Source organism: Balaenoptera acutorostrata, chromosome 13 (genome assembly GCF_949987535.1).
Source record: "Balaenoptera acutorostrata chromosome 13, mBalAcu1.1, whole genome shotgun sequence".
NCBI classification, from domain to species: Eukaryota; Metazoa; Chordata; class Mammalia; order Artiodactyla; family Balaenopteridae; genus Balaenoptera; species Balaenoptera acutorostrata.
Window position 1 is genome coordinate 68,399,390 of NC_080076.1, and position 23,269 is coordinate 68,422,658.

Below are 23,269 nucleotides of genomic sequence, written 5' to 3' on the forward strand. Positions count from 1 at the left end.
TTTTACTGTCTCCACAGTATTGCCTTTTCCAGAATGCTATATAGTTGGAGTCTACAGTACATACTCTTTACAGATGGGTCCTTTCATTTAGTAACATGCATTTAAGTTTCCTCCATGTCTTTTCATGGTATCCTTAATATTTAAGCTATGTGAAATTGAATTATTTGAAAGATGGAGAAAGTCGGCAAGTGGAGGGCCCCCCGGGTGCTGTCAAATCCAGCCTCACCTGTTCACAGGTCAGGCAGCCGAGGCACAGAGAGGGTTAGCGACTTGCCCAAGGACACACAGCTTTGCAGTGACGGCACTGGGCTTAGAACAGCCCCTGCCTTCAAGTTTGGCATTCAGAGAACAGCCTGGGGCTCCCCATTTTAGGAATAATAACCCAATTTTTCCTATTACCCCACCCCAAAAACCTTCTCCACCATCATCCTCCAAGCCTCAAATGAAAGGATTAAATCTCAGCTCTAGTTTCAACAAAAATGAACTTTATTACACAAACAAGCTCATTGGGATGAGAGCTGCTGGGATATCTCATAACCATCAAGGCAGAAGTCAGTGTCTCCTCTTCTCACTCACACTCACACACACACGTGTACACCATTCATTCTGAAGGACCCAGAGACAACATCAGCTTCACCTGAATCACCTCCCCCGGCCCCGGCGTGACTCACCCAGCTCCGTAATTTTCCTTTCCTGCTCTACACTGTGCTTCTCCCTGCTACTTAATTACTTTGAAGAAGTACAGTTTCTGGCAGTAAAGGAAAGATCTTCGAGAATCGGTGAGGTGGATTTACCAAATACTCAGCCAGTACTCACGCTCAGGGAGTCAGGGATTTCAAGGTCCGGGGTCCCAAGGGAATTCATTTCTGCCCATAAAAGATTGTGTGCGTGCATTTTCAGCTGTTTCTTGGGTACCAGCTGGGGTTTGAGTTTCAGTTTCATGGAGGGGAACCAGATTAGCTGTCGAGTTGAGAGAGAGAGATGGTTGCTTACTGGGATTAAATGTCTCCTTCACACTGGATATTGCTGTGAGCTTGGGCATGAGTGATTAGCCCCATTTTACAGATCAGGAAGTGAGATTTAGAGGCTTAAGTGACCCAAGGTCATACAGAGTGAAATGAAAGTGGGACTTGGTGCCTTGCTGCCAGAGACTTGTTTATTTAGTCTAGTCTAATAAACAACGTGAGCTAAGATAACCAATTATGCAACACTGTTCCACAGGGACAGATAACAAAGCCTATTCAAACTCATTATCTCATTTAATCCATTGACAATCCAGGAGGGGGCATCATACTGTTCCAGTTTTATCGAGGAGAAAACTGAGAATCAGAGAGGGTTACTGACTTGCCTGGGGTCACAGAGCCACTAAGTGGCGATGGGTCCAGGAATGACTTCTCGTCTTATTCTTCTGTCAACAGTGGGTTGACTCATTTTCTCAATTCTTTCTATATCACATCTATTTATTGTTTGAAGCAAGATAATTTTGCCCTTTTTTCCCCTTAACGCTCCTCTCCACTTGACATGATTCTTCTAGACCAGGGTTTCTTGACCTCAGCACTACTGACATTTGGGACTGAGTAATTCTTTGTGGTGGGAGGACTGTCCTGAGCATTGTAGGACGTTTAGCAGCATCCCTGGCCTCTACCTGGTAGGTACCAGTAGCACCCCGTCTCCAGCTGTGACAACCAAAAATGCCTTCAGGCACTGCCCAACGTCCATGGGTGAGCACAGTCACCACCTGTTGAAAACCCTGATCTAGCCTAGTTACGTCTAACAGAACTTTCTTCGATAATAGAAATAGTCTGTATCTCTGCTGTCCAATATGGTAGCCACTAGCCACGTGTGGAACATTGGAAAGTGCCTGGTGCAAATGAAAAGCTGAAGGTTTTTTTGTTTGGTTTGGTTTTTAATAAATTTATTTATTTTTTAATTTTTGGCCACATTGGGACTTTGTTGCTGCGCGTGGGCTTTCTCTAGTTGCGGCGAGCGGGGGCTACTCTTCATTGTGGTGCGCGGGCTTCTTACTGTGGTGGCTTCTCTTGTTGGGAGCACCGGCTCTAGGTGTGCGGGCTTCAGTAGTTGTGGCTTGCGGGCTCTAGAGTGCAGGCTCAGTAGTTGTAGTGCATGGGCTTAGTTGCTCCGAGGCATGTGGGATCTTCCCGGACCAGGGCTTAAACTCGTGTCTCCTGCATTGGCAAGCGGATTCTTAACCACTGTGCCACCAGGGAAGCCCCTGAAGTTTTAATTTAATTTTTTTTTTTTCTTATTTATTTATTTATTTATTTTTGGCTGTGTTGGGTCTTCGGTTCGTGCGAGGGCTTTCTCCAGTTGCGGCAAGCGGGGGCCACTCTTCATCGCGGTGCGGGGACTTCGGTTCGTGCGAGGGCTTTCTCCAGTTGCGGCAAGCGGGGGCCACTCTTCATCGCGGTGCGGGGACCGCTCTTCATCGCGGTGCGCGGGCCTTTCTCTATCGCGGCCCCTCCCGTCGCGGGGCACAGGCTCCAGACGCGCAGGCTCAGCAATTGTGGCTCACGGGCCCAGCTGCTCCGTGGCATGTGGGATCTTCCCAGACCAGGGCTCGAACCCGTGTCCCCTGCATTAGCAGGCAGATTCTCAACCACTGCGCCACCAGGGAAGCCCCTTAATTTAATTTTAATTAATTTAAATTTAAATAGCCCCATGTGGCTAGTGGCTGCTGTATTAGACAGCAAAACTCCAGGTAGCAAGGGAGCAGGGGTAGAAAGACAGCCCTGTGATGGAGCAATCAGGGGAGCCTCCCAGCAAAAGACTGACCAGCCTCTTGCCTCACTGTGGCAGGGGAAGCACCAGGCTGGAAATGGCAAATACTTGGCACAGGCACCGCTCCTAACCATTCCTGTGCCCATGGCAGACATTGCTAGTCAATCACCACACACTTTCTTGCTAGTTCAGCCATAGCTCAGGATCCTTCTCAACACAACACTCCAGGCAGCCCCCAACTACAGATCAGTAGATGCTAGCATTTGAGAGAAATATTATTGCTCATCCCTAGGCCAGGAGGCCCATCTGGGAGGTCCAGGATCTCACCAGGCTGTAAGGTGGCTGGCAAGGGATGTGTGGCCAACCTGGGTCAGTGAGGCAACCACAGATATGGAGAGTGGAGAGGCAATGTGCTGGAGGAGCCAAGATTTTTCTATTTCTTCAAGAAACACTCAGAGCATGATTTAGGAAGAGAGGAAGGGGGTGGGGGGAGAGGTGAAGACTTGTCAAAGCCAGCTGATGTGCAAAGCATTTGGAGATTTTTATTTGGAGCTGGGTGCAATATTGTGATTTATGAAGAAAAATACATATTTGGTCATTCAGACCAAAAATATATATTTGGTCATCTCCCACATGGCCCAAAGCTTAAAATATTTACATTTTCCCCCTTTTTGGGAAAAAAAAAAATTTTGCTGACCCTTATCCTAGAGAGGGTTCTGAATTGCCCACAAAAGTGTACTTGCTGGATTAAAGGAAATATGCATTGAAAATTTCAGCAGATGCTGCCCTTCATACTTGCACTAGCAGTGTATGAGATTGCCTGTTCCCCAGTGTCCTCATCAACACAGAGTAATATCAAACTTTTCCATGTGGCCAATTTGATAGGTGAAAATGGTATTTCACTATAGTTTTAATTGTACTTACCTTATTAGCAGTAAGATTTAGTATTAGGGAGTAGGTATAATAAAATATATATTTGGTCTTTGTCCCTCATTCCTGGCACAAAACTTCTAAAACCCGTGGAATTTCCAGATAGGAGTGTCTTTTGATATTCATAACAAAACCCTTTCAACCACACCTGAGTTTGTGTTAATGAGGTGACTTTTGGAAAGCCCCTAAGGAAGGGGCTGGTTGCCAGGGGAACCAACCAGAATTAGAGGATTGGAACTTTCAGTCTCTTCCACCCTCCCCCCACCCCCTTGAAGGGGAGAGGGCCTTGAGGTTGAATCAGTTAATCCTGTCTACATAACGAAGCTTCAGTGAAATTAAAAGAATGGGGTTTGGAGAGCTTCTGGATTGGTGTACACAGGGAGGTGCCGGGTGGGACAGCATGGAAGCTTTGCACCCCTTTCCCCATACCTTGCCCTGTGCGTCTCTTCCATATGGCTGTTCCTGAGTTAGATCCTTTTATAATAAACTGGTAATCTAGAAAGGAAAAAAAAAAAAAATATATATATATGTATATATTTGGTCATCTCATATATATTTGGCTTTCCAAAAGTCACCTCATTAACATAACAAAAGGCACCTTTTTTAAAAAAGTAATTTTTATTCGTGCATAGTTCTGCTGTACAGCAAAGTGAATCAGCTATACATATACATATATCCCCTCTTTTTTGGATTTCCTTCCCATTTAGGTCACCACAGAGCATTGAGTAGAGTTCCCTGTGCTATACAGTAGGTTCTCATTAGTTATCTATTTTATACATGGTAGAGTATATATGACAACTTTATCACTCTCAACACTTAGGAAATTCCAAGGGTTTTGAAAGCTATGAGTCCCAAATATATAGATGGGGTTTGGAGTGCTTCTGGGTTGGTGAACACGTGGAGATTCGGGGTGAGAGGTGCGAGTAGAGAACGTTGAAACTTCGAGCCCCTTCCCCCCTACCTCGCCCTGTGCATCCCTTCCATCTGCCTGTTCCTGAGTTATATCCTTTTATAATAAACCGGTGATCTAGTAAGTAAAATGTTTCTTTGAGTTCTGTGAGCCACTCTGCAAATAGATCTAACCCAAGGAGGGGCTCGTGGGAACCTCTGATTTATAGCCAGTTGGTCAGAAGCACAGGTAACAATCGGAGCTTGGGATTGGTTGGCTGAAGTGGGGGCGGGGGGAGGGCGGTCTCGTTGGACTGAGCCCTTTACTCATGGAATATAATCTTATGTCTGGGGAGATAGTGTCAGACTGAGTTGACCTGCCCCACGTACACCCTGGCGCACACACGTTGGAATTGGGTCCAGGAACTTAAAAGACTGGGACTCAACCTCAATCAATAGGCGACAGGGCTGCTGCAAAAGGCCATCATAATAAAGTCAGTAATGGCTCACAGGTGTACAGAGGGCTAGTGTCACCCCCATCCCCACCCCCCCGGAAGTGGACAAGAAAGACTGGCGCTCCCATTTGACAGATGGGAGAGTTGAGGCCCAGAGAGGTTTGGCAACAGGTAGCATGGGGCCCAAGCTCAGATGTGAGGGCTCCAGGACTGACGTCTGCCCCCTGAAGGGCATAAGCCTGCTGCGCTCACCGTGGTCAGCCTCTTGTGGAGGGAAGTGTCCCCTTGTGCTGCAGAGAGCAGTCTAGGAGGACACTCCCAGGAGACAGTGGCCCGTGTTCTGAAGAATCTGGGAGCTATGAGAAATTGCTCACCTGGCAAATGGTTGAAGGCTCCAGACAAGAAAATGGAGGGTGCACCCCATAGGTGTCACATGGGATGCCTTATCTGTCACTCCGACAGAAGCTCAGAATCCTTCCCGTATAACACTCCAGACACAACCACTCATCTATCAGAGTTGCTATGTGAGTTGAAACCTACTTGCCCCCTAGCTGTACTGGTCCTGATAGGAAACAGCTTGACCTTCTCGCCGGGTGACCTCAGGCAAGTGCTTCAACCTCTCTGAGACTCTTGTCTGCTCTGTGGGAGTGGCGCCAACCGTGTGGTTGCTGTCTTGGGAAAGAAATGTGATAATGGATTTCAAGATAATTAAATTTCAGGTCCCGTAGGAATTTAAGGGGGCCAGGGGCAGTTTAGGTGTAAGGTTTCTATCTCAGTGCTCGGCACAGTGTAGGTTCTCCCTAAATGTCGGTGAATCACCCCGTTCTGGGTCCTGGGCTGGGGCCTCCAGGCCGGCTTTGGCCATGGAGTCGAAAGAAAATGAAAAGATGATTGAAAGCAGTTACCAGTGATTAAGCATGTGGGTATGTGGCGGTCCTCTTCCCATTTTACGGCTGAGAAAACAGTCTCAGAGAACTTCCTGGGCGCCCACAAGGGAATAGTGGTGGCAGGACATGAACGTAGGCCATGATAACAGATGTAGATGCAGACAGCACAGGGGGACGTCAGCAATCCCCGCTGTAGACTTGCTGGCAACGGCCTGCTCTGCCCCTCCCCAGCCACGCTCCTAGTCATTCATCTATTCAGTCACTCGACAAATATGTATGGAGAGCAAGCGTGTGCCAGGCACTGTCCTAGGCTCTGGGGCCACATAAGCTAACAAAACAGATGGAAATGCTGAACCTCTTAGGGGCCATGTTCTGCATGGGGAGTCAGAAACTAAACAAAGAACACACAGCATGGTGGACAGTGGTCAAGGGCTATGGGGGAAAAAGAGTAAGATCAGATGGTGGGCAGTCCTGGGATAAGGGTGCGGCGAGGTGGAATGGAGCTATGCAGCAATTTCAATGGGATAGTGAAGGCAGGATCACTGAGAAGGTGACTCTGAGCAACGACTTAAAAGAGCTGGAGATGTGAGCCACGCAGAAGCAAAAGCGTGTGAAGCAGAGCGAACAGAATGTGGAAGGGTGCATCCAGGTCACTCCTCACTGAAGTGGGGGAGCAACGGGGAGAGACATTAGGACAGGTGACCACGAGGGCCCTGTAGGCCACTGTAAAGACTTGGGAGTTTGTTCTTTGAGACAGGTGAAGTCATTGGAGGATTAGCTGCTGGGTTAGGGCTGAACATTGAGATGTGAGAGGGAAAGCCTCGAGGGCCCCATGGGGCCACTCAGACCAGCATGTCTACATGGAAAACTGTTTCAAACCATCCCTGGCTTTGGGGGTTACTTCTCCTTTCACCAGCCTCCCTCACCTCTGAGGGGAGACTTGAGACTTTGTCCCACGAATTCGGAGCATCTGGGGCCTCCTCATGGGCTTAAAACAGCAGCTGATGAGGCAGGTGTGAGTTTCAGGCCGGGATGAGAATGTGGTGATAAGAACACTTGCTTAAATTAAGGCTTGACAAAGCCACCCCGGTAGAATTGGCTCCTGGCCCTGGGTCAGTGGGGCTGGCCTGGTGCCTTTGAGGGGCAAGACAGGAGGAGGAAAGGCCCGAGACTGAGCGCTCTCATTTCCCCCATGTGCTCTGGACCCCTGGGCCTGCCAGCAGCCCGGTTGAGGACTACCCAGACCATCAGCCAGGATCCCCCCTAGAGCCTTGAAGCTGAGGGCTATTCTTGGGAAGCAGCCACTGACCAGGGCGGGCCTGAGCCAGATGGGAAGTGTTGCGGGGAGGGCAGTGGCCAGGGCAGCAACCTCAGGTCACGCCTATTCATAACCTGGGCTCCTCTGCCCAGGCGTGTAGCAGTGTGAATTCTGGCTGTGAGTCACTCGGGTCCTCTGCAGTGTCTCCTAAGGGGATGAGTGGGGAGGGGGTCTTTTGTCCCCTTCTCTCCCCCAGCCCCTCTCGCCAGAGACCTGGGCTCCTGCTTATTCTCCAGCTTTATTTACCTCTTGTGCCTCTGCAACCTGGAGAGCCCACACTATGGGGCCTTCTTCTTAAGGCAAAGACTTGGCTGTTTTCACTTGAACATGTTTTAAGGGTCTCCCATTGGCACGTGACCTCATCAGAGCTGAAATATCCCTTCTTGGGTCTTCGGATCTTGTGATTTCATGGTTGCCAGGCCCTGCAGGAGCGCTGCAGTGTCAGCCAGCGCTGTGCTGGTCAGTGTTTAACGCCCGGCTCTGGGAGCAAAAGCCCTGCTTTGTGGTATTTGCCAGTTTCTGTGGTGTAAACACTCCCTTGGCTGATTTCAAACTATCATGTGACAGCACCCCATGTGGAGTTGGAAAGCGGGGGCCACAATGGGCTCTCGCGAGATGATGAGAGTTGCGTGACATCACCTCACGTGGGGGTTGAAAAGCGAAGTCACGGTGGGATCTCGCGAGATGAGGGGAGTGGGGGTGATATCGCCCACGCGGAGCCGGAAAGAGGGCCACAGTGGGCTCTCGCGAGATGATGGGAGTGGCTTGACCTCGCTCCACGCGGAGTTGGAAACCAAGGGCCATGGTGTTGTGTGGCGAGGTGGGTTCAGCTCAGCGCCACCCCGTGAGGTTTGTCTCATCAGCTTCCAGGATGTGCGGTTGTCTCTGCGTGGGGCAGGGTTTCCGGGAACGCTGCCCGAGCCGTCTTCTTATGGGTAAGTCCCTGAAAGCAGCTCTTTACAGGCCAAGGGGACCTCCGAAAACTCGTGAACCATGGTAACTCTGAGTGTTGAGGATGGGGTTATCTTCCAGGAGGGGGCTGGGAGGGGTCAGTGAGGGATCCTGCTCAGAGATAGAAGTGAGAAAAACCGAAGGGGGAGGAAAGAGGCTCCTTCCTCCCCTCTTGACCCCCTTCACTAAGATCTTAATGTATAGTCGTCCCTCGGTATCCCTCGGGGATTGATTCCAAGAACCCTCCACAGATACCAAAATCCATGAATGCTCAAGTCTCTTATATAAAACGGTGTAATATTTGCATATAACCCAGCACAGCCTCCTTCATATACTTTAAATCATCTCTAATGCACTGTAAATGCTATGTTAGCAGTTATAAATACAATGTAAATGCTATGTAAAAACAATGTAAATGTAAATACAACGTAAATAGTTGCCAGGGCACAGCAAATTCAAGTTTTGATTTTTGGAACTTTCTGGAATTTTTTTTCCCCCAAGTTTTTTCGATTCACGCTTGGTTGAATTCGTAGATGCAGAACCTGAGCATATAGGAGGGCTTTTCATTTTCTGTGTGGGGTGCTTTGTTATTTGCCCATTTTGGATAGTTCTTGTGTGTGTGCGCGCGCGCGCGCGCGTGTGCGCCGTGTTGCCCTCTGCCTCCTTTACCTCACAAGCCAATCGGAGCACCTTCCAGTGTGATTGCAAATGCTTCCCAAATGGGCCTGAGACACTGCAGGCAGGATGGGAAATGACTGCAGCCACTCTGGAAGACGGTTGGGCCAGTTCTTAAAAAGTCAAACATAAAGTTAGCAGACAACCCAGCAGTGCGACCTCCTGTGAATCTCCCTAAGAGAAGTGAAAACACATGGGCACACCAAGGCTTACAGGACTCTTCATAGCAGTATTATTCATCAGGGCCCAAAGTGGAAACAACCCAAATGTCCGTCAGCTGGTGAATGGATAAAGAGGATGTGGTTTATCCATACGGTGGAACGCTGATATACGCAACGATGCAGACAAACCTCAAAAACATTATGCAAAATGAAAGAGGGCACACGTAAAAGAGTGCATTGTCTAGGATTCCATTCATATCAAAAGTCCAGAAAAGGCAATCTATAGAGGTTAGAAAGTAAATTAGTGGTTGCCTGGGGCTGAGGGTGGGAACAGCTAGCGAGGCAAATAGGCATGAAGGGCCTTTTGGGGGTGATGGGATTCTGGTGAGGGTTGCAAAACTATACATTTATTTAAAAAACTGTAAATTTATCAAAAAGCATCAAAGTGTATGCTCACAATGGGTGAAGCTTACGGCTGGCATAGAAATTATACCTCAGAGAAAGCAGTTTTTTATTTTTACTTTAACAATATTTTATTTTATTATTGACACCTGGATATGAGGCTGACAGGTTCTTTCCACTTTGGGCTTGCTAATTTACATTCCCCCCCTCCAAAATTTCTATTTATAGTATGCGAATAAAGGAGACCGGAAAACTCGCTTCAGCAGGCTTGTACAGACACTGGCCTAGAAGGTCTGACCTGGGATGAATAAAGCTGTTTTAAAATGTTTCCTAAGCATCCTTTTCAATGGGTTCATACTATTCCTTTAAGTCTGATGTGCTCTAATTTATGCAACTTCTCTAGTTATCGGAGACTTAGGTTTTTTAGTCATACAAGCAACACAGTGGTGACATTTTCTGGTTGAGGATCACTTCCTCAAATTTGTTTTCCAGAAGAGGGCTTTCTAGGTCAAAAGTTATGTATGTATGTTAAGGCTTTCAAAATGATGCTAAAAATGCTTAATCTTTTCCCCAAAGCTCTGGGTCAATTAATAATAGTCAAGGTTTCCTCCCCTTTCCTCATTTTCACGGTCAAACCGTGGAGCCAACTGCTACCTCACAAAAGAAACACACAGTCTTCTGTGGTTTTAGAAATCAGGAGAGTGGCTGTCCTCAGGGGAATAGTTACTAGAAGCGGGCATGAGGGATGGTCAAGGGGCTGATAATGTTCTATTTTTTGAATTGAGATATGATTTAATACAGTAAAATTTTCAAGCTTAATTGTACAGCTGGATGAATTTTTACACATGCTATACTAGCGTAACCAGCACTCTGTCAACCTAAATAAACTTAGAAGGCAGTAATCCAACAAAAATTTTATTGGGGATTAAAGAACTGTAATTCGGGCACACAGATTTCGGTAGCAACGCAAACAGTGTCCTGCTAGGGAGTAAAATTCAGAGGCTTTTAAAGGCAAAGTGGGGAGGTTTGCATTACAAAGAATTTTAATTGGAGTAGGAGGTCGAAGTTGGTCTTCGATTAACATGATTGAGCGCTAAGGCTATCACTAGAGGGAAGTAAAAGTTCCTCACTGGGACAAATCTCAGGTGTTCTTGCAGAGTCCTTGGAATCTTTGTGGTTTGGACCAGTTCCGAAGTTCATGGTTGCACCGGGGGAGGATGTGTGTAAGGTCCCCCTCCTTGATGGCCTAACGGCCCCATTGTAAAACCCCTGACATAAGTGACTCCATTTTATTTCACATTTCACAACTCGCATCAAGATACAGGACATTTCCATTGCCCTAGGAAGTTCCACTCGTGGTGCTCCCACCTCCATCACTATAGATTAGATTAGATTAGATTTGCCTGTTTATTATTTTATTTATAATATTTATGTATTTATATAATATGTTTACAATATTTACTATAATATTCATAAAGAATATTTCAAATTCAAATGTACTTTTAATAATTTTAATTAAAATTGTTAATTAAGATTAAAATTTAATTTTAATCAATAATATTTTAAATTAAATTCAGTATACTTTAAAATAAAATCATGTTTTTATTTTAAAAGTTTAATAGTTTTAATTTGGTCAGGGTGCTAGTTATATAGTTGTGTTCTTTATGTGAGAGCCACTGAGCTATACACTTACTAGTATGTACTTTTCTGACTGTGTACATCAAGAGAAAGTTAAAGTGCGGGGTCAGGGGGCAAGGATATCAGGGCACTGTCCACTCCATGGCCAGCAGCTCCCTGCTGACCGCATTCCTCCCAGATGTAAATGACAGTGAGTTGTGCCCGGCTTTGTGGTCTTGGTTCGTGGCATTGGTGGGGGTTACAGATGGGCAGTACCCATAAGCTAACCTGTCCCTCTCTTCTCTCCCCTCTGTGTCTCCGTGGGTCAGTCTTGTGTCCATCACCTCATGCGCTGCATGTGTCCGTAAAGCCGTATTCCGTGCTGCCCGGCAGAGAGCTTCATCCCATCCTGTCTCATCTCATCTCATCTCATCTCACCTCACCTCACCTCACCTCACCTCACCTCATCTCATCTCATCTCATCTCACCTCATCTCATCTCACCTCACGGTCCTGGCACTGCCTCAGCATGGCCATCTCATCACGCCTTGCCCTGTGGGAGCAGAAGGAAAGTAATGGTCAGGGCTTGGGCTGCAGCCACATGGGCCAACTGGACCCTCCAAGGACAAGTCATGGCCCCGGTGGCCCAGGCTGCCCCCTCCCACCTGGGGCCACCGGGGGCAGGGATTCTGACATCCAGAGCCTCCCTGGGGCATGTCCAGTCCCCCTTCGGTCTTCTGCCTCGGTTAGCCATGGCCTCTTCAACCCAGCCAGGCATTAGTGACCATGCCCTTGACTCCTCCCAGGGCTGCCTGGTCTCCATCTGTTCCGCAGTAGGTGGCGGGGGAACAAGGGTAGACCAGCTGTCCAGTCTCCATCCTCATGGCAGCTCTGATGAGCATGAGGGTTGTGTGGGAGAAGTGTGGGTGGGGAAGCGGGGGGTGAGGGGGCAGAGGCAGGGCTGTTGGCTGCCAGGTTTATGCCATGGGGATGAGTTTCTGCGGTCCCTGCCTTCTGTCACCATGGAGAACTGGCAACGGGCCCTTCTTCCCAGTGATTCTGCTTTTCCCTTTTGTGTTTCTCATAAGATTCCATGAAGGGCCGCCTCTTTCTTTGATGCTTGTTATCTCCTCCTCACCTCATCCCACCCTGTGGACACGATTAAATGAATTGGAGGCTGAAGGGTGGGGTGGTTGAGAAGCTTCTTTCTGGCTGCCTCTGCCCCTCCCAGGCTGATCTGGGTGTAGCATAGAACAGTGCTGGAGGGAGTGGAGGTTGACACCTGCAGAGTGTGCCTTTCACGCTCAGGTTTCAGTCCACTAGAGCGTGGTGTAAACGTGAGCCCACTCTCCGTGTGTCTCTGTCTTCTCTCTTCCTAGGCAGAAGTCTGCCTTATCTCCTGGCCTCTGCTTTGTCTCCTGGCCTTTCCTATCTCCTTTAGATTCCCTTTTATCAGCAGGGCTGCAGAGATCAAGTCTTTGCCACCCTCTTGAAGAGGACCTTGATAAGGAGCTTATTTTAAACCAGTGTGTAGCTCTGCCATAAGAAGCGCTGGAGCTTTTTCTCTTTTTTAAACTCACGAGCAGTCACAATGATGCTGGTTAAAGACGCACCCCAGTCGCTCACAGCCAGGCCCAGGTCTCAGCCTCCAAGGTCTCTGTGGCAAGTCTCAGCTGCAATCCAAGTCCAGCTAGCTGGCTTAGACCACATTTCTGGGGTAAAATGCAGGCTTTAAAGCCCAGTATTGGGGAGCCCCTGGCTGTCCAGATTCTGGCTTAAGGACCATCAAGAAGTCCCGGCACTGGGTCAGCGGAGCGGGCTGTAGCCATAGGGCTGGATCCTTATATAAACCATGACTTCCCGCCCTTCCCTCCCTTACCATGCTCCTGGCACAGAAAGTGATTAAAGTGATGAATTAATTGCTTAATCTATTAACTACAAGCTGAGATGGGACAGGAGAGTGTGGACGGTTCCCTGTGATCCATCCCCTTCTGGAAACCTGGAAAAGCTCCTTCTGAAACAGGTCTTCCCAGAGATGGGTCTGTCCCACACCAAGGAAGGGAACCCATGGCCTTGTTCATGCAGATTCGTATTATGAGGAAACTGGGTCCAGGCAGAGATCGCCCCAACTGGAGTAACCTCTGAAGCTCGTGCATTCCATTTTCATTCGCTGTCTCGAGGCTTCCCAGAGCCTCGCCGAGCCTCTCCTGCTTTGCTGTGGCCTCTTGTACGTGAGCTTGGTCGTGTATGTCCTCTTTGGGCGCCTCCCTGGCTCTGTCGCAGATTCTTTAAAGGGCAGCTTGCCTCCACTGGTTCATTCACTGAGCTTTCTCCTTCCTTGCTTCTACAAAAAACAGATTCGGGAAGAGGACAGGAGCCCTCCACCATCCTCGCCCCCTCCCCTTTTCTCTGTCATCCCAGGGGGCTTCATTAGGCAACTGGTCCGGGAGACTGAGAAAGAGTCGAAGGAAGCAAGACGGAGGAAACAGGCAGCACTTGCCTCCCCGGAACGAGAGGTAAGTGGCCCCACAGGAAGGGGACCAGGTGACTCTCAGTACCTACCATTCTGGGGACTTCCCTGGTGGTCCGGTGGCTAAGACTGCGCACTCGCACTGCAGGGGGCCCGGGTTCAATCCCTGGTCAGGGAGCTAGATCACATGTGCATGCTGCAACTAAAGATCCCGCGTGCCGCAACGAAGACCTGGCACAGCCTAAATAAGTAATTTTAAAAATACCCACCATCCTGTCCTGTGAGCTTCCTTTGAGTCACTTGCCAGCCTTTGTTCCTGCAGTCCCCACTTCAGCTCGATCTGTTGAACTCCTACACCTCTGTCAAAACCCAGCTCTAATGGTACATCTCTGGAAAGCTCTCCCATTGCCTTCCTTTAATTCCCACTCCACCCTCTATGCCTGTCTTAATTATGGTCAGCATAGTAATTAGTTGATCATGTGACTTATTTGACTAGGCATTCCTTAAGAGCAACAACTCTCTCTCTCATTCGACTCTGTATCTTGAGCAGCTCTCATAGAACTTGACCCATAGTGAATGCTCAAAAATTTTTGTTCACTGAGTGAATGGATGGTAACAGTTGATGTACGAGGGAATCATTCTGCCACTACTTTTGTAAAAAGGGAAACCTAAATATTAACTGAGGATGTATAGATAGTTTGCTTTCATTTAAGCAGAAAAGATGTTAAGTTGGTGTTCTCTGATTATTGCTGTATTGGTTGTTAAAATTCTGAAACCCTTCCATAGCAGGTGGTAAATGCCATGGCCCCAAGTACCCCAACTGCCCCCCAGCTGCCATGCTCAGCTAGGCCCCTTTCCTGAGTCCCTCAGAGTGGCCACAGCCAATGATTAAAGGCTCACTGCTTGGCACAGGAGGGACCTCAGGGCCCTGCTCCAGCTGGCGTCCCTTCTGACTGGTCGGTGCCCACTTACATGTTCTGAACAGCACTGCTGGATGGAAGCAGTAGGCGGACGAGGTGCAGTCCCTGTGCTTGAAGGACTTGCAGATTGATCCCTGATGGTGTCCAGTGCTGCCTCCCTCCTTTCCCCCGGCTCTTCAGCCAGGGAACTCTGGCAGGATGATGAGCCTGGACACCAGGGAAGCAGGCTTGGGGTGCTTGCACCTTGGGCATATCACAGTGTTAACAGAAAGGGCATCTCCTTGCATCTCTGCTGCGCCCTCTTGACGCTGGGTGGATGCTGCAGCGGTTGGGCTGAGAGATCTGGTGGCCTCAGGGCCTGGAGTTGGCTTGAGCCCAGTGGCCACCCTGGCTTTGCCTCCCATGCCCCGTCAGCTGTTGTTTGCCTGGCAGGTCCCCCACGTGCCTGCACCTGTCCAGTCACAGTGACTCTGATGCATCAGCGAAGTCCTCTAGCGACTGAACGGCAGCAGCTGCTGAAACCCCCCTGCTGAGCCTTTGTGGGGGGGTGACAGGGAGGGCAGGCTCTGTCCCCACCCGTGGCTGACGCAGGCGTAAGTGGAGGCCAAAGTCCACCCCCACAGACTGCTGTTAGGTTGCGATGCAGTGTTACTGTGTGCCGTTTATCACTCGACAAGATTCACTGTCTTCTCAGGGGCTCATTTGATACCCTGTACAGCAAGGGGGTGGATGGGATTATACCCACTTATCAGAGGTGGAGACTGAGATTCAGAGAGGTCAAGGCACTTGCTCAAGGTCATGAGGCCAGATAGAGGCAGACCAGGGCCAGAGTCTGTGTGTCCTCTGCTCTGGCAAGCTGCCTGGGAAAGGGCCAGTCTGGGGAGTGAGGTGGCTGGTGTGGTGGCCACAGAGGCCTGGGGAGGAAAGGGTTCCAGGAGCCTGCAGGCTGTGCTGGCTTTGCTGTGCACAAGTTGAGAAGCAGAGCTAAGCAGAGGACAGGGATAAGCTGTCACTGCAGGGCATGGATGGAGACTCTGAGTATGATGGACAGGCCTCAGACGACAACAGGTGTCTGGACCATGGGCCAAGATGTTCCCAGGGCTGGAGCAGGGCAGCCTCAGGACATGTTCCTGCGAGGCAGAGAACCCTTGCTGGGTGCTGCCAATTTAATTTTCTTGCCCCGATCACTAAATAACTTTGGCCTCTCTCTCCTCGCCCCAGCACAGCCATTTCATTGGAGCCTCATATGATCCTTGCAGAGAGCCATTAGAATCCATCACCGTTTTGCAGGAGTGGAAAACGAGGCTCTGGGAGGTGACTTGGTTTTCCTAAGGCCACCCAGCCAGTGAGGGACGGGGAGAGACTGGAATAACATAGGGGCCGGAAGAGATCCATATCGAATGTCAGGAGAATTGGGTTCTAGCTCTGGCCCCACCACTCTATGTGTTCCAGGCCAAATCCCATCCCCTCTCTTGGCTTTAGTTTGTTCATCTGTAAAATGGTTGGGCTGTGAGTTTCCTCTCAGCCCCAGTGATTCTAGATGTTCTTCTTCCCCCTTGTACTAAGAAGGCTGCAGATGGGATCTGAGGGTTTTGGTGACTGAGAAAATCTGAAGGAAGAGAGTGCACAGAGTAGAGGGGAGGGAGGTTGGGATGGGTTGTCTTGCTTGACCCACCCCTGTGTTACTGTCTCCTCTACGGGGGTTTGGTTAAAAATAAGGCCCTGACTCACTGTTCAAAATGGTGTGGACAGTGGTGAGATTTGCCAGCTGCAGCCAATCCCCTTTTGAAGGCGGTGTCCTGCCTGGTCCCAGAAGGTCAGACTGAGCTTCCGGGCTCTGGCGTTCTCAGCCCCGGTGGCATGTTGCAGTCATCTGGGGGGCCACCACCCAGACCAACTGCATCAGACTCTCTGGGAGTGGAGCCGAAGCGACAGAATTTTTTCAAGCTCCCAGGAGATTCCAGCGAGTCCCAGAAAGACAAGCGAGGCTGTCAGTACTCAACAGTTAAGGGCACTGGCTTCAGACTCAGAGAGGCCTGTGTGACTTTCCATTCTGGGTTTGTCTCTTGGGCCCCCTACATCTCTGTGTTTGCTCCCTTATCTGTAGAATGGGGAGAAGTTCAGAACCTACTTCATTGGGTTCTTTATTAGGTTAAGAAGGATATTGCATTATGGCGATGTAGGGCCCATTGCAAGATCTATAAATGATAGCCATTATTATTATTATTGTCATTTTTACAAAGATGAAGATTGAGACTGTGCTCTGGAGGCATCCATCACCTAAAACAGGAGAGCAACACAAATCAGAGCTAGAACGGGATGCAGAATGTGGTCATGGTGCAGATGGTGCACGAACAGACAGGGCTCTGGGACTCTGTGGGTCTATGAGGCAGTTTCTGATTGAGGTCTTCAGGCACACATTTGTGGAGGAGGGGGCATTTGAGCTGGGTATAGAAATACAAGTAGAATGTGGACGAGTGGAGAGGGCAAGGGCGTTCCGGCAGCAAGCTCAACGTGAACAAAAGCATGGAAGCTGGGAAGCGTCAGGTGTGGCAGGAGATGCCAGGTGTGGCTGAAGCATGGAGATGAGCAGGGACAGTGAGACCAGGTGGAGGTGGGGCCTCCTCTTCAAGAACTTTGAGTGGCAGATGGCTGTGTTGAATGGCTTTCCTGGAGGCTCTGGGCAGCTTCCAGAATCTTTTGATGAGGTTTTAAATGACTGGCAGCAAATGGACAGGACATCAGCTCAGCGGCTGTGGCCGTGGCCCAGGTGAGAGAGAGTGCACCTGGGTTTGGGAAAGGAGACTCAGGTGTGAAGCTTTGCAGGTGGAATCAACGCAATCCTGGGACTGTTCTGGATGCAAAAGGATGAGAACCCCAGATGCTCAGGCACAGGTGTGTGGGAGGCTGGTGTGAGCAGGGTCCAAAGTGGCAGAACCCAGACTAGGGCAGATGGTGCAGCCAGGTATCAGGGTAGAACTCCCCCCGTGGTCTCCTTCTGCAGAGGCAGAGGCAAAGCTGTCTCTGTGAGCAGTTCAGGCCACAGCCAGGCTGGTTTAAGGATGGAGGGCAGGGCGGGGCTGACATCACAAGGCAGTAGAAAGACATGGGAGAGGAACAGGCAGTGGAGACCCCTGAGTGTCGGGTACCCAGATGTCTCGGCCAAGCAAAAGTGGAAGACCTCAGGGCAGATCCAGAGCCCTCACCTGGTGTGCAGGTGTGGTCTGGGGACCAGGGTGGCGAAAGTAGCAGCAGATCACTTTGTTCAGTTCTCTGCAATTTCCACATCTCAGCCTACAAAAAATCTGGATGGTCAGGTGGTATCTGCCTACACTGAGGGAAAACCAAAGCTCAGAGAGGATAGGCGATGTCGTCCAAGGTCACCGAGCTGGAAAGCATCGGAGCCAAGACTAGAACAGGTCCTCTGATGACAGGCTCCATGTCCTTTCCCCATCCCTTCCTGGCCCAGCAGGAAGAATCAGGCATAAATAATAGAACAGTGACAACAGCACCAGTGACAGCAGCCGCGATAGCTCCTGTTACTGAGGACGTACTAGGTGCTGGGCTCAGCTTCCATATGCTACTGGGAAGCCTCACGCCCACCTGGTGAGGTAGGACATTATGCTTCTTATTTTACTGGTAAGGAAACTGACTCAGAGAGGGGAAGTTTTTTTGTGTGTTTTGTTTTGTTTTGGCTGTGCTACGCGGCATGTAGGATCTTAGTTCCCCGACCAGGGATCGAACCTGTGTCCCCTGCAGTGGAAGCGCAGAGTCTTAACCACTGGACCACCAGGGAAGTCCCGAGGGGACGTAATTTATCTAAGGCCACACAGCTAGTGAGTGGCAGAGTTCGGAAGTGAATTTGGGTCTGTTGGGCTCCAAAGTCCACTCTCCTTTCATAATGTCACTTGGCCTTGAGGTTCTGAGCCAAAGCCTAGGGTGTAGGGTGCTGGGGTTTGGCCCATTGCCCGTAGATGCTTGAGGGTCTTTGGATGAATGAATGGCTGGCTGAACAAATGAGTGAATGAATGAGTGAATGACAAAGCTGTCTGGTCAGCAAGCAGCTAAGTATGGTTGTGGTGTCTCTTCTAGACCCCAGAGATTTCCACCAGCCAACCCAACAGCGGTACCAAATCTGGAAGCCAGCACATCTCCCAGGACGACCAGTCGAGCTCTCCTCAGAGCTCAGACATTCTGGGCAAGAAGAGTGAGGGGGCCGGCACCACGGACCCGGTGCTGATGACCAGTATCAATGGCGAGAAGCTCCAGGAGTCGGGCCCCAGTGTGACACCAGCCAAAAAAAGCCTGCCCTTCAAGAGAGGGATGAGGAGGGGCGATGTGTTGCTGATGGTGGCCAAGCTGGACCCGGACTCAGCCAAGCCAGAGCAGAGGACCCAGCCCCGGGATGGCCCCGCTTGCAAGACCCCAGCCACAGACCCTGGAGGGGAAAGAAAGGGGGAGACCCCAGGGACTCCTTGTGGCCCCCAGGCCAGCACCAAGGATGCAGCTCTGAAGGCTGAGATGACCCAGACTGGGGATCTTGGGAACCCAGGAACTGTGCTACTGACAAAGGCCGAGAAGGATCAAGGCACAGTGGGGAAAGGGGGCGGGGCCCCCCAGACCAAAGGGGCCAAAGGGTGCGAGCCCCAGGGCAGAGAGGGGCTGGGTGAGGGGGGGCAACTGGGGGCAGCGGAGAAAGGGAGAGGGGACCCTCCAAACAAGGGAGCAAAGTGGAATTTCTCCAAGGATGCAGCAGGTGAAGGGAAGTGGGCTGGGGCCCAAGCCCACGTGAGAAAGTGGGGAGGTTCCCTGGGCAGAAGGAGCAAGTGGGACGGTCCCCAGAGTAAGAAGGACAAAGAAGGTGTGCTCCTAAGTAAGGCAGACGAGACAGACGAACCTCAGACAAAGGTGGAGAAGACGGGCGCAGTGCAGGGGAATGTGGGGGAAGCTCCTGGAGCGATGGAGAAAGCAGGCGAGCCTCAGAGCATGACTGGAAAGGCAGGTGAGCCCCAGGGGAAGATGAAAACGGTGGGACAACCTCAGCGCGAGTCTGGGGAGGCAGGTAAAGCCGGGAGTAAGACAGAGAAGGACTCTAAAGCCCCCAAGGAGGTGGATGCACATGGAGAGACCCCAGTTACAGCTGGGAAGGAGGACCAGCCTGAGAGCAGAGGGTGGAAAGCAGAGGAGGCCTGCGCTAGAGCAGGTGATGGGGCTGGGGCCCTGGAGATGGAGCCGCAAGGACCCGGACAGCCTGCTCTGGAGAACCGTGCGGAAGGGCCTCAGAGGCAGGAGAGCCGAGAGGGGCCAGCCCTGCAGGAGGGGAGCAGAGGAGGCCAGAGCGGAGTCTCAGACCAGGTGAGGGGGCTGCGGCCCCGGGGGCGGGGAGGGGCAGGCCAGAGAAGAAGGGGTGGGAAAGGCCTGCCCCTGGAGGCGGACAAGGCAGGGACAGGAGATGGACCGGGAGTGGAGGGCATGGCCAGCCTAGAGAAGGGAACAGGCACTCCCCCGACCACAAGCGGGGGTCTTGAGGACCCCGCAGCACCTGTCCCGGGGTGAGATTCTCCAAAAAGTGAGGGAATGTCCCAACCATGTGAGGTGTCCTCTCGAGCCTGAGCTTACGTTGTCACACAACAGTTCTTCGTGCTAGGTAAACAGCAGCTTGCTCGAAATGCAGATTCCCGGCCCCCACCTTGGAGCTTACCATTCAGAAAGCTGGGGTGGGGCTGTGTCTTCTGCATTTAAATAAGCACCCTCACCTGCACCGGGAGATTCTGATTTCGCTGGTCCCAGACGCACTGTGAGAAGTGCCCACGTAAGGGTTCTGCCCCTCACACGGGGGTTGGGGGAGGGCAGCGTCATCTTGGTCTAATTTATGTGATCTTTGCCCTCAGGCTCCTGAGGACAGATGGTATGAGGCGGAGAAAGTCTGGCTGGTTCAGAAGGATGGATTTACTCTTGGTAATTAGGGGTGTTAGCACATCTGGGGGCTAAGCCTCTCCCTCTTACGCCCCCTGCTGCTGCCAGCTGTATTTGCCAGGCCCTGATCCCAGTCTGCGGAGTAAGGGGAGGGAAGGGGTAAGGGGCAGCTGGGCCTGGGATGGGGATATGTGGCTTTGGGGTGGGAATAGGTGGATGTCATTTCACCCTTGGCAGCTGGTCTGTTGGGTGCTGTTTTCGAAGGCATTTGTTCCTTGGTAATTAATTAATTTAATTCATTAAAGCAGCAAAAGCATTGTTTGCTTCCTGCAGTGTTGCTCAAGGAACTTGGAGGTGCAGGTGGGCAAATGGATTTCATCTCAGTGGATTTCATTTCATTTCATCTTTTGCTGGTGATTTGTGGCTAGTGACCAAACGCTACCGAGAAGTTACTCTGAGTCCCATTCAGAACACGGCTGGGAAGAGTGATTGATTAGTGATGTCTGTCATGGGCCCTGGAAAGAAAAACGGCAGCCTATATGCCATTATCTGCCGTCCCAGGTCTATATATGCATTGGGTCAGTGCACCCAACCATCTGGGTGCCTGGCATTGTGCCAGCTGCTAAAAGCCCCAAGTGAGTCAGACCCAGCCTCTCTCCTCAAAGAGTTTGGGGTCACAATTCAGAACCCTCCCTGTAAATAAGCTCCAAGGGGAGGCCATGCTACCCATTTCTGACATGTCTCAGACCTTGCCAGCTCCTTGGCCTGGCTCAGCAACTCAGAATCAATCTCTCTTCTCCTTTCTTTTCCTCTCCTCCCCACCTGCCCCCGTCTTCTACCCTCCCCTCTTTCCCTGCTCCTCTTTTTCTCTCCCCCCCCTACCACCCTCCCCTTCTCTCTCTCCCACTGGGTTGTCTACCAGCAACGGTGCTGAAGCCAGACGAGGGAACAGCCGACCTGCCGGCAGGAAGGGTGCGACTGTGCATTGATGCTGACAAAAGCATCACTGAGGTGGATGAGGACCACGTTCATCGGGTGAGCCTCCCGTCCCCCTCCCTGCCTGCTCCGCACCCTCCTTCCCCACCCCTGGGAGAGATTACCCTGCGCTTGACTGCACATAATACTTCGGCTTGATGCCCTGCGGGGGAATTATAGGGACGATCACCATTGAAGTCATTACTCTGCTGGAGGTATATTGTTAAGGGCTCATTACTCTGTCCCATGGTGTCCCCTTTATGAGGACACATTAAGAGATGTGTTTGTCAGGTCTTGGGACTGGGAATTCTTCTGCTTGATCTGAGAAAGTGATTGTTTTCCTTTTTATGAACATTGCAAATCATGCTACAAAGCATGCTTCCTTTTTCACCCTGGCTGCCAGGGAATTCAGAGCCAAATTAGCAGTTTGCCATTGACCATAGCATAGGTTCCAGTGGCCTACCTTTTGGGTATCAACCTTTTGTTTTTTTGGTTGTTTTGCATAATTTTTGCACTACACCATGAATCTATTTGCGGATAAGTCGGAGTCTAATGATAGAAGTAAAAGGTCCTATTCTGATCCTTTTCCACCCCTCACAGCCTACTAATTGAGAAGGAGTTTCCTCCAGGAGTTTCATGTGGGCCTTGTTCATCTTCATCCCTCTTTGCTCCTTCTCTGCCCACCCCGGGGCCTCTACTCCCACCAGTGTTGGGAGTTTGCAGAAGGCCAGTGTCCTCAGAAGAAAAACTGACCCATAAAAGAGCTGAGGGTTGACCCAAACGCCAGAGCATTAGGCCCCCAAAACTCCTTGAAGCTGAAAAGAATGGTAGGAAGGTTTTTAGAGTGGATGCCCTAAGGAGAGGATGCAGTCGTCCCTTGCTTCTAGAAGGGTTTGGGCATATTTCCAAGCGATCAGTGTATGACAGGCTATCAGAAACGGGGCAGTTAGGGCATTGGCCTCCATCCTCAGTGTCACAGAAGCACACGCAGAGCTCCCCGACAAGACCCAGAAGAGGAGGAAACAGCAGAGGACACTTCCTCACTCTAGAGCACCACCCGTCTTTCGTGTTTGAGAGACAGAAGGTGCTTGAGTCTTTCTGTGTCGTCCTGAGAGCATCCCCCCTCCCGGCGCCATGAGCACAGGGAGGAAGGACCATGCGGGGAGGGGGCGGCTGCACAAAGAGCAAAGGAGAAGAGGTGCCCCTGTGCCATTTGTAGGGTTTCCTCACTGTCTCCAGAGTGCTTGTGTTCTGTTCTGGTCTTTGGCACAGAGCTCTCCAGGGACAGGGTCACCAGGGCTGTGTGTGTGTTTGGGCGGGTGCGGGGCCCAGGAGGCCAGAGGACACTGTGTGCTGGTTCACAGGCCAATCCCCCCGAGCTGGACCAGGCCGAGGACCTGGCCTCCCTGGTCAGTGTCAACGAGTCCAGTGTGCTGAACACGCTTCTGCACCGCCACCGGGCTCGGCTGCTGCACACCTGCGCTGGGCCCGACCTGATCGTCCTTCAGCCCCAGGGACCCACGGCGCCCTCTGCAGTCAAGGTGAGGGGGGACCATGGGGCCAGGGCTGGGGGACTGCACAAGAGGGCTGGGGTGGAGGGGTCCCTCTGCATCTCAGGGGAGAGCAGGGCAGCCAGAGCTCCCTGCAAACATGTCTGTGGGCAGCATCCTGCAGACGTGGATTCTGGGGCACCGTGGGCATTGGGTAGCCTTGGGGACCACATGAACCCCGCTCCTTAGAGGGGAAGGATGAGTAACTGAGAGAGCAACAGGAGCGTGAAAGACAGTAATAATAAGAGAGAGCGTATTGACTGGCTATCAGCTGTGTACCAGGCACTGCTGCAAGCACCTTCGTGTGCATCTCCGTCAATTCTCAGGCCCACCTGACAGGACAGGGACCATGACCAGCCCCGTTCCATGGACGAGAAGCTGGGCCAGCTGCCAAACTCATGCCCAGCAGGTGGAGG

General features: G+C 51.0%; 1 protein-coding gene across 4 annotated transcripts in view; it reads left to right on the plus strand.

The window, feature by feature from the left end:
• MYO18B (myosin XVIIIB) overlaps positions 1-23,269 on the plus strand; it is a 236,605-nt gene that overhangs the window by 2,809 nt on the left and 210,527 nt on the right. For 2 of the 4 annotated variants that reach the window (XM_057525931.1, XM_057525932.1), the window contains exons 1-6: positions 11,760-11,855; positions 13,380-13,538; positions 18,505-19,767; positions 20,304-20,370; positions 21,251-21,363; positions 22,668-22,844. In XM_057525931.1, coding sequence (XP_057381914.1) covers positions 11,775-11,855; positions 13,380-13,538; positions 18,505-19,767; positions 20,304-20,370; positions 21,251-21,363; positions 22,668-22,844 — 1,860 coding nt within the window. In that variant the 5' untranslated portion in view covers positions 11,760-11,774. Of the gene's footprint in view, positions 1-11,759; positions 11,856-13,379; positions 13,539-18,504; positions 19,768-20,303; positions 20,371-21,250; positions 21,364-22,667; positions 22,845-23,269 lie in introns of those variants that run through there. The other 2 variants (XM_057525934.1, XM_057525933.1) reach the window with 2 other exon arrangements.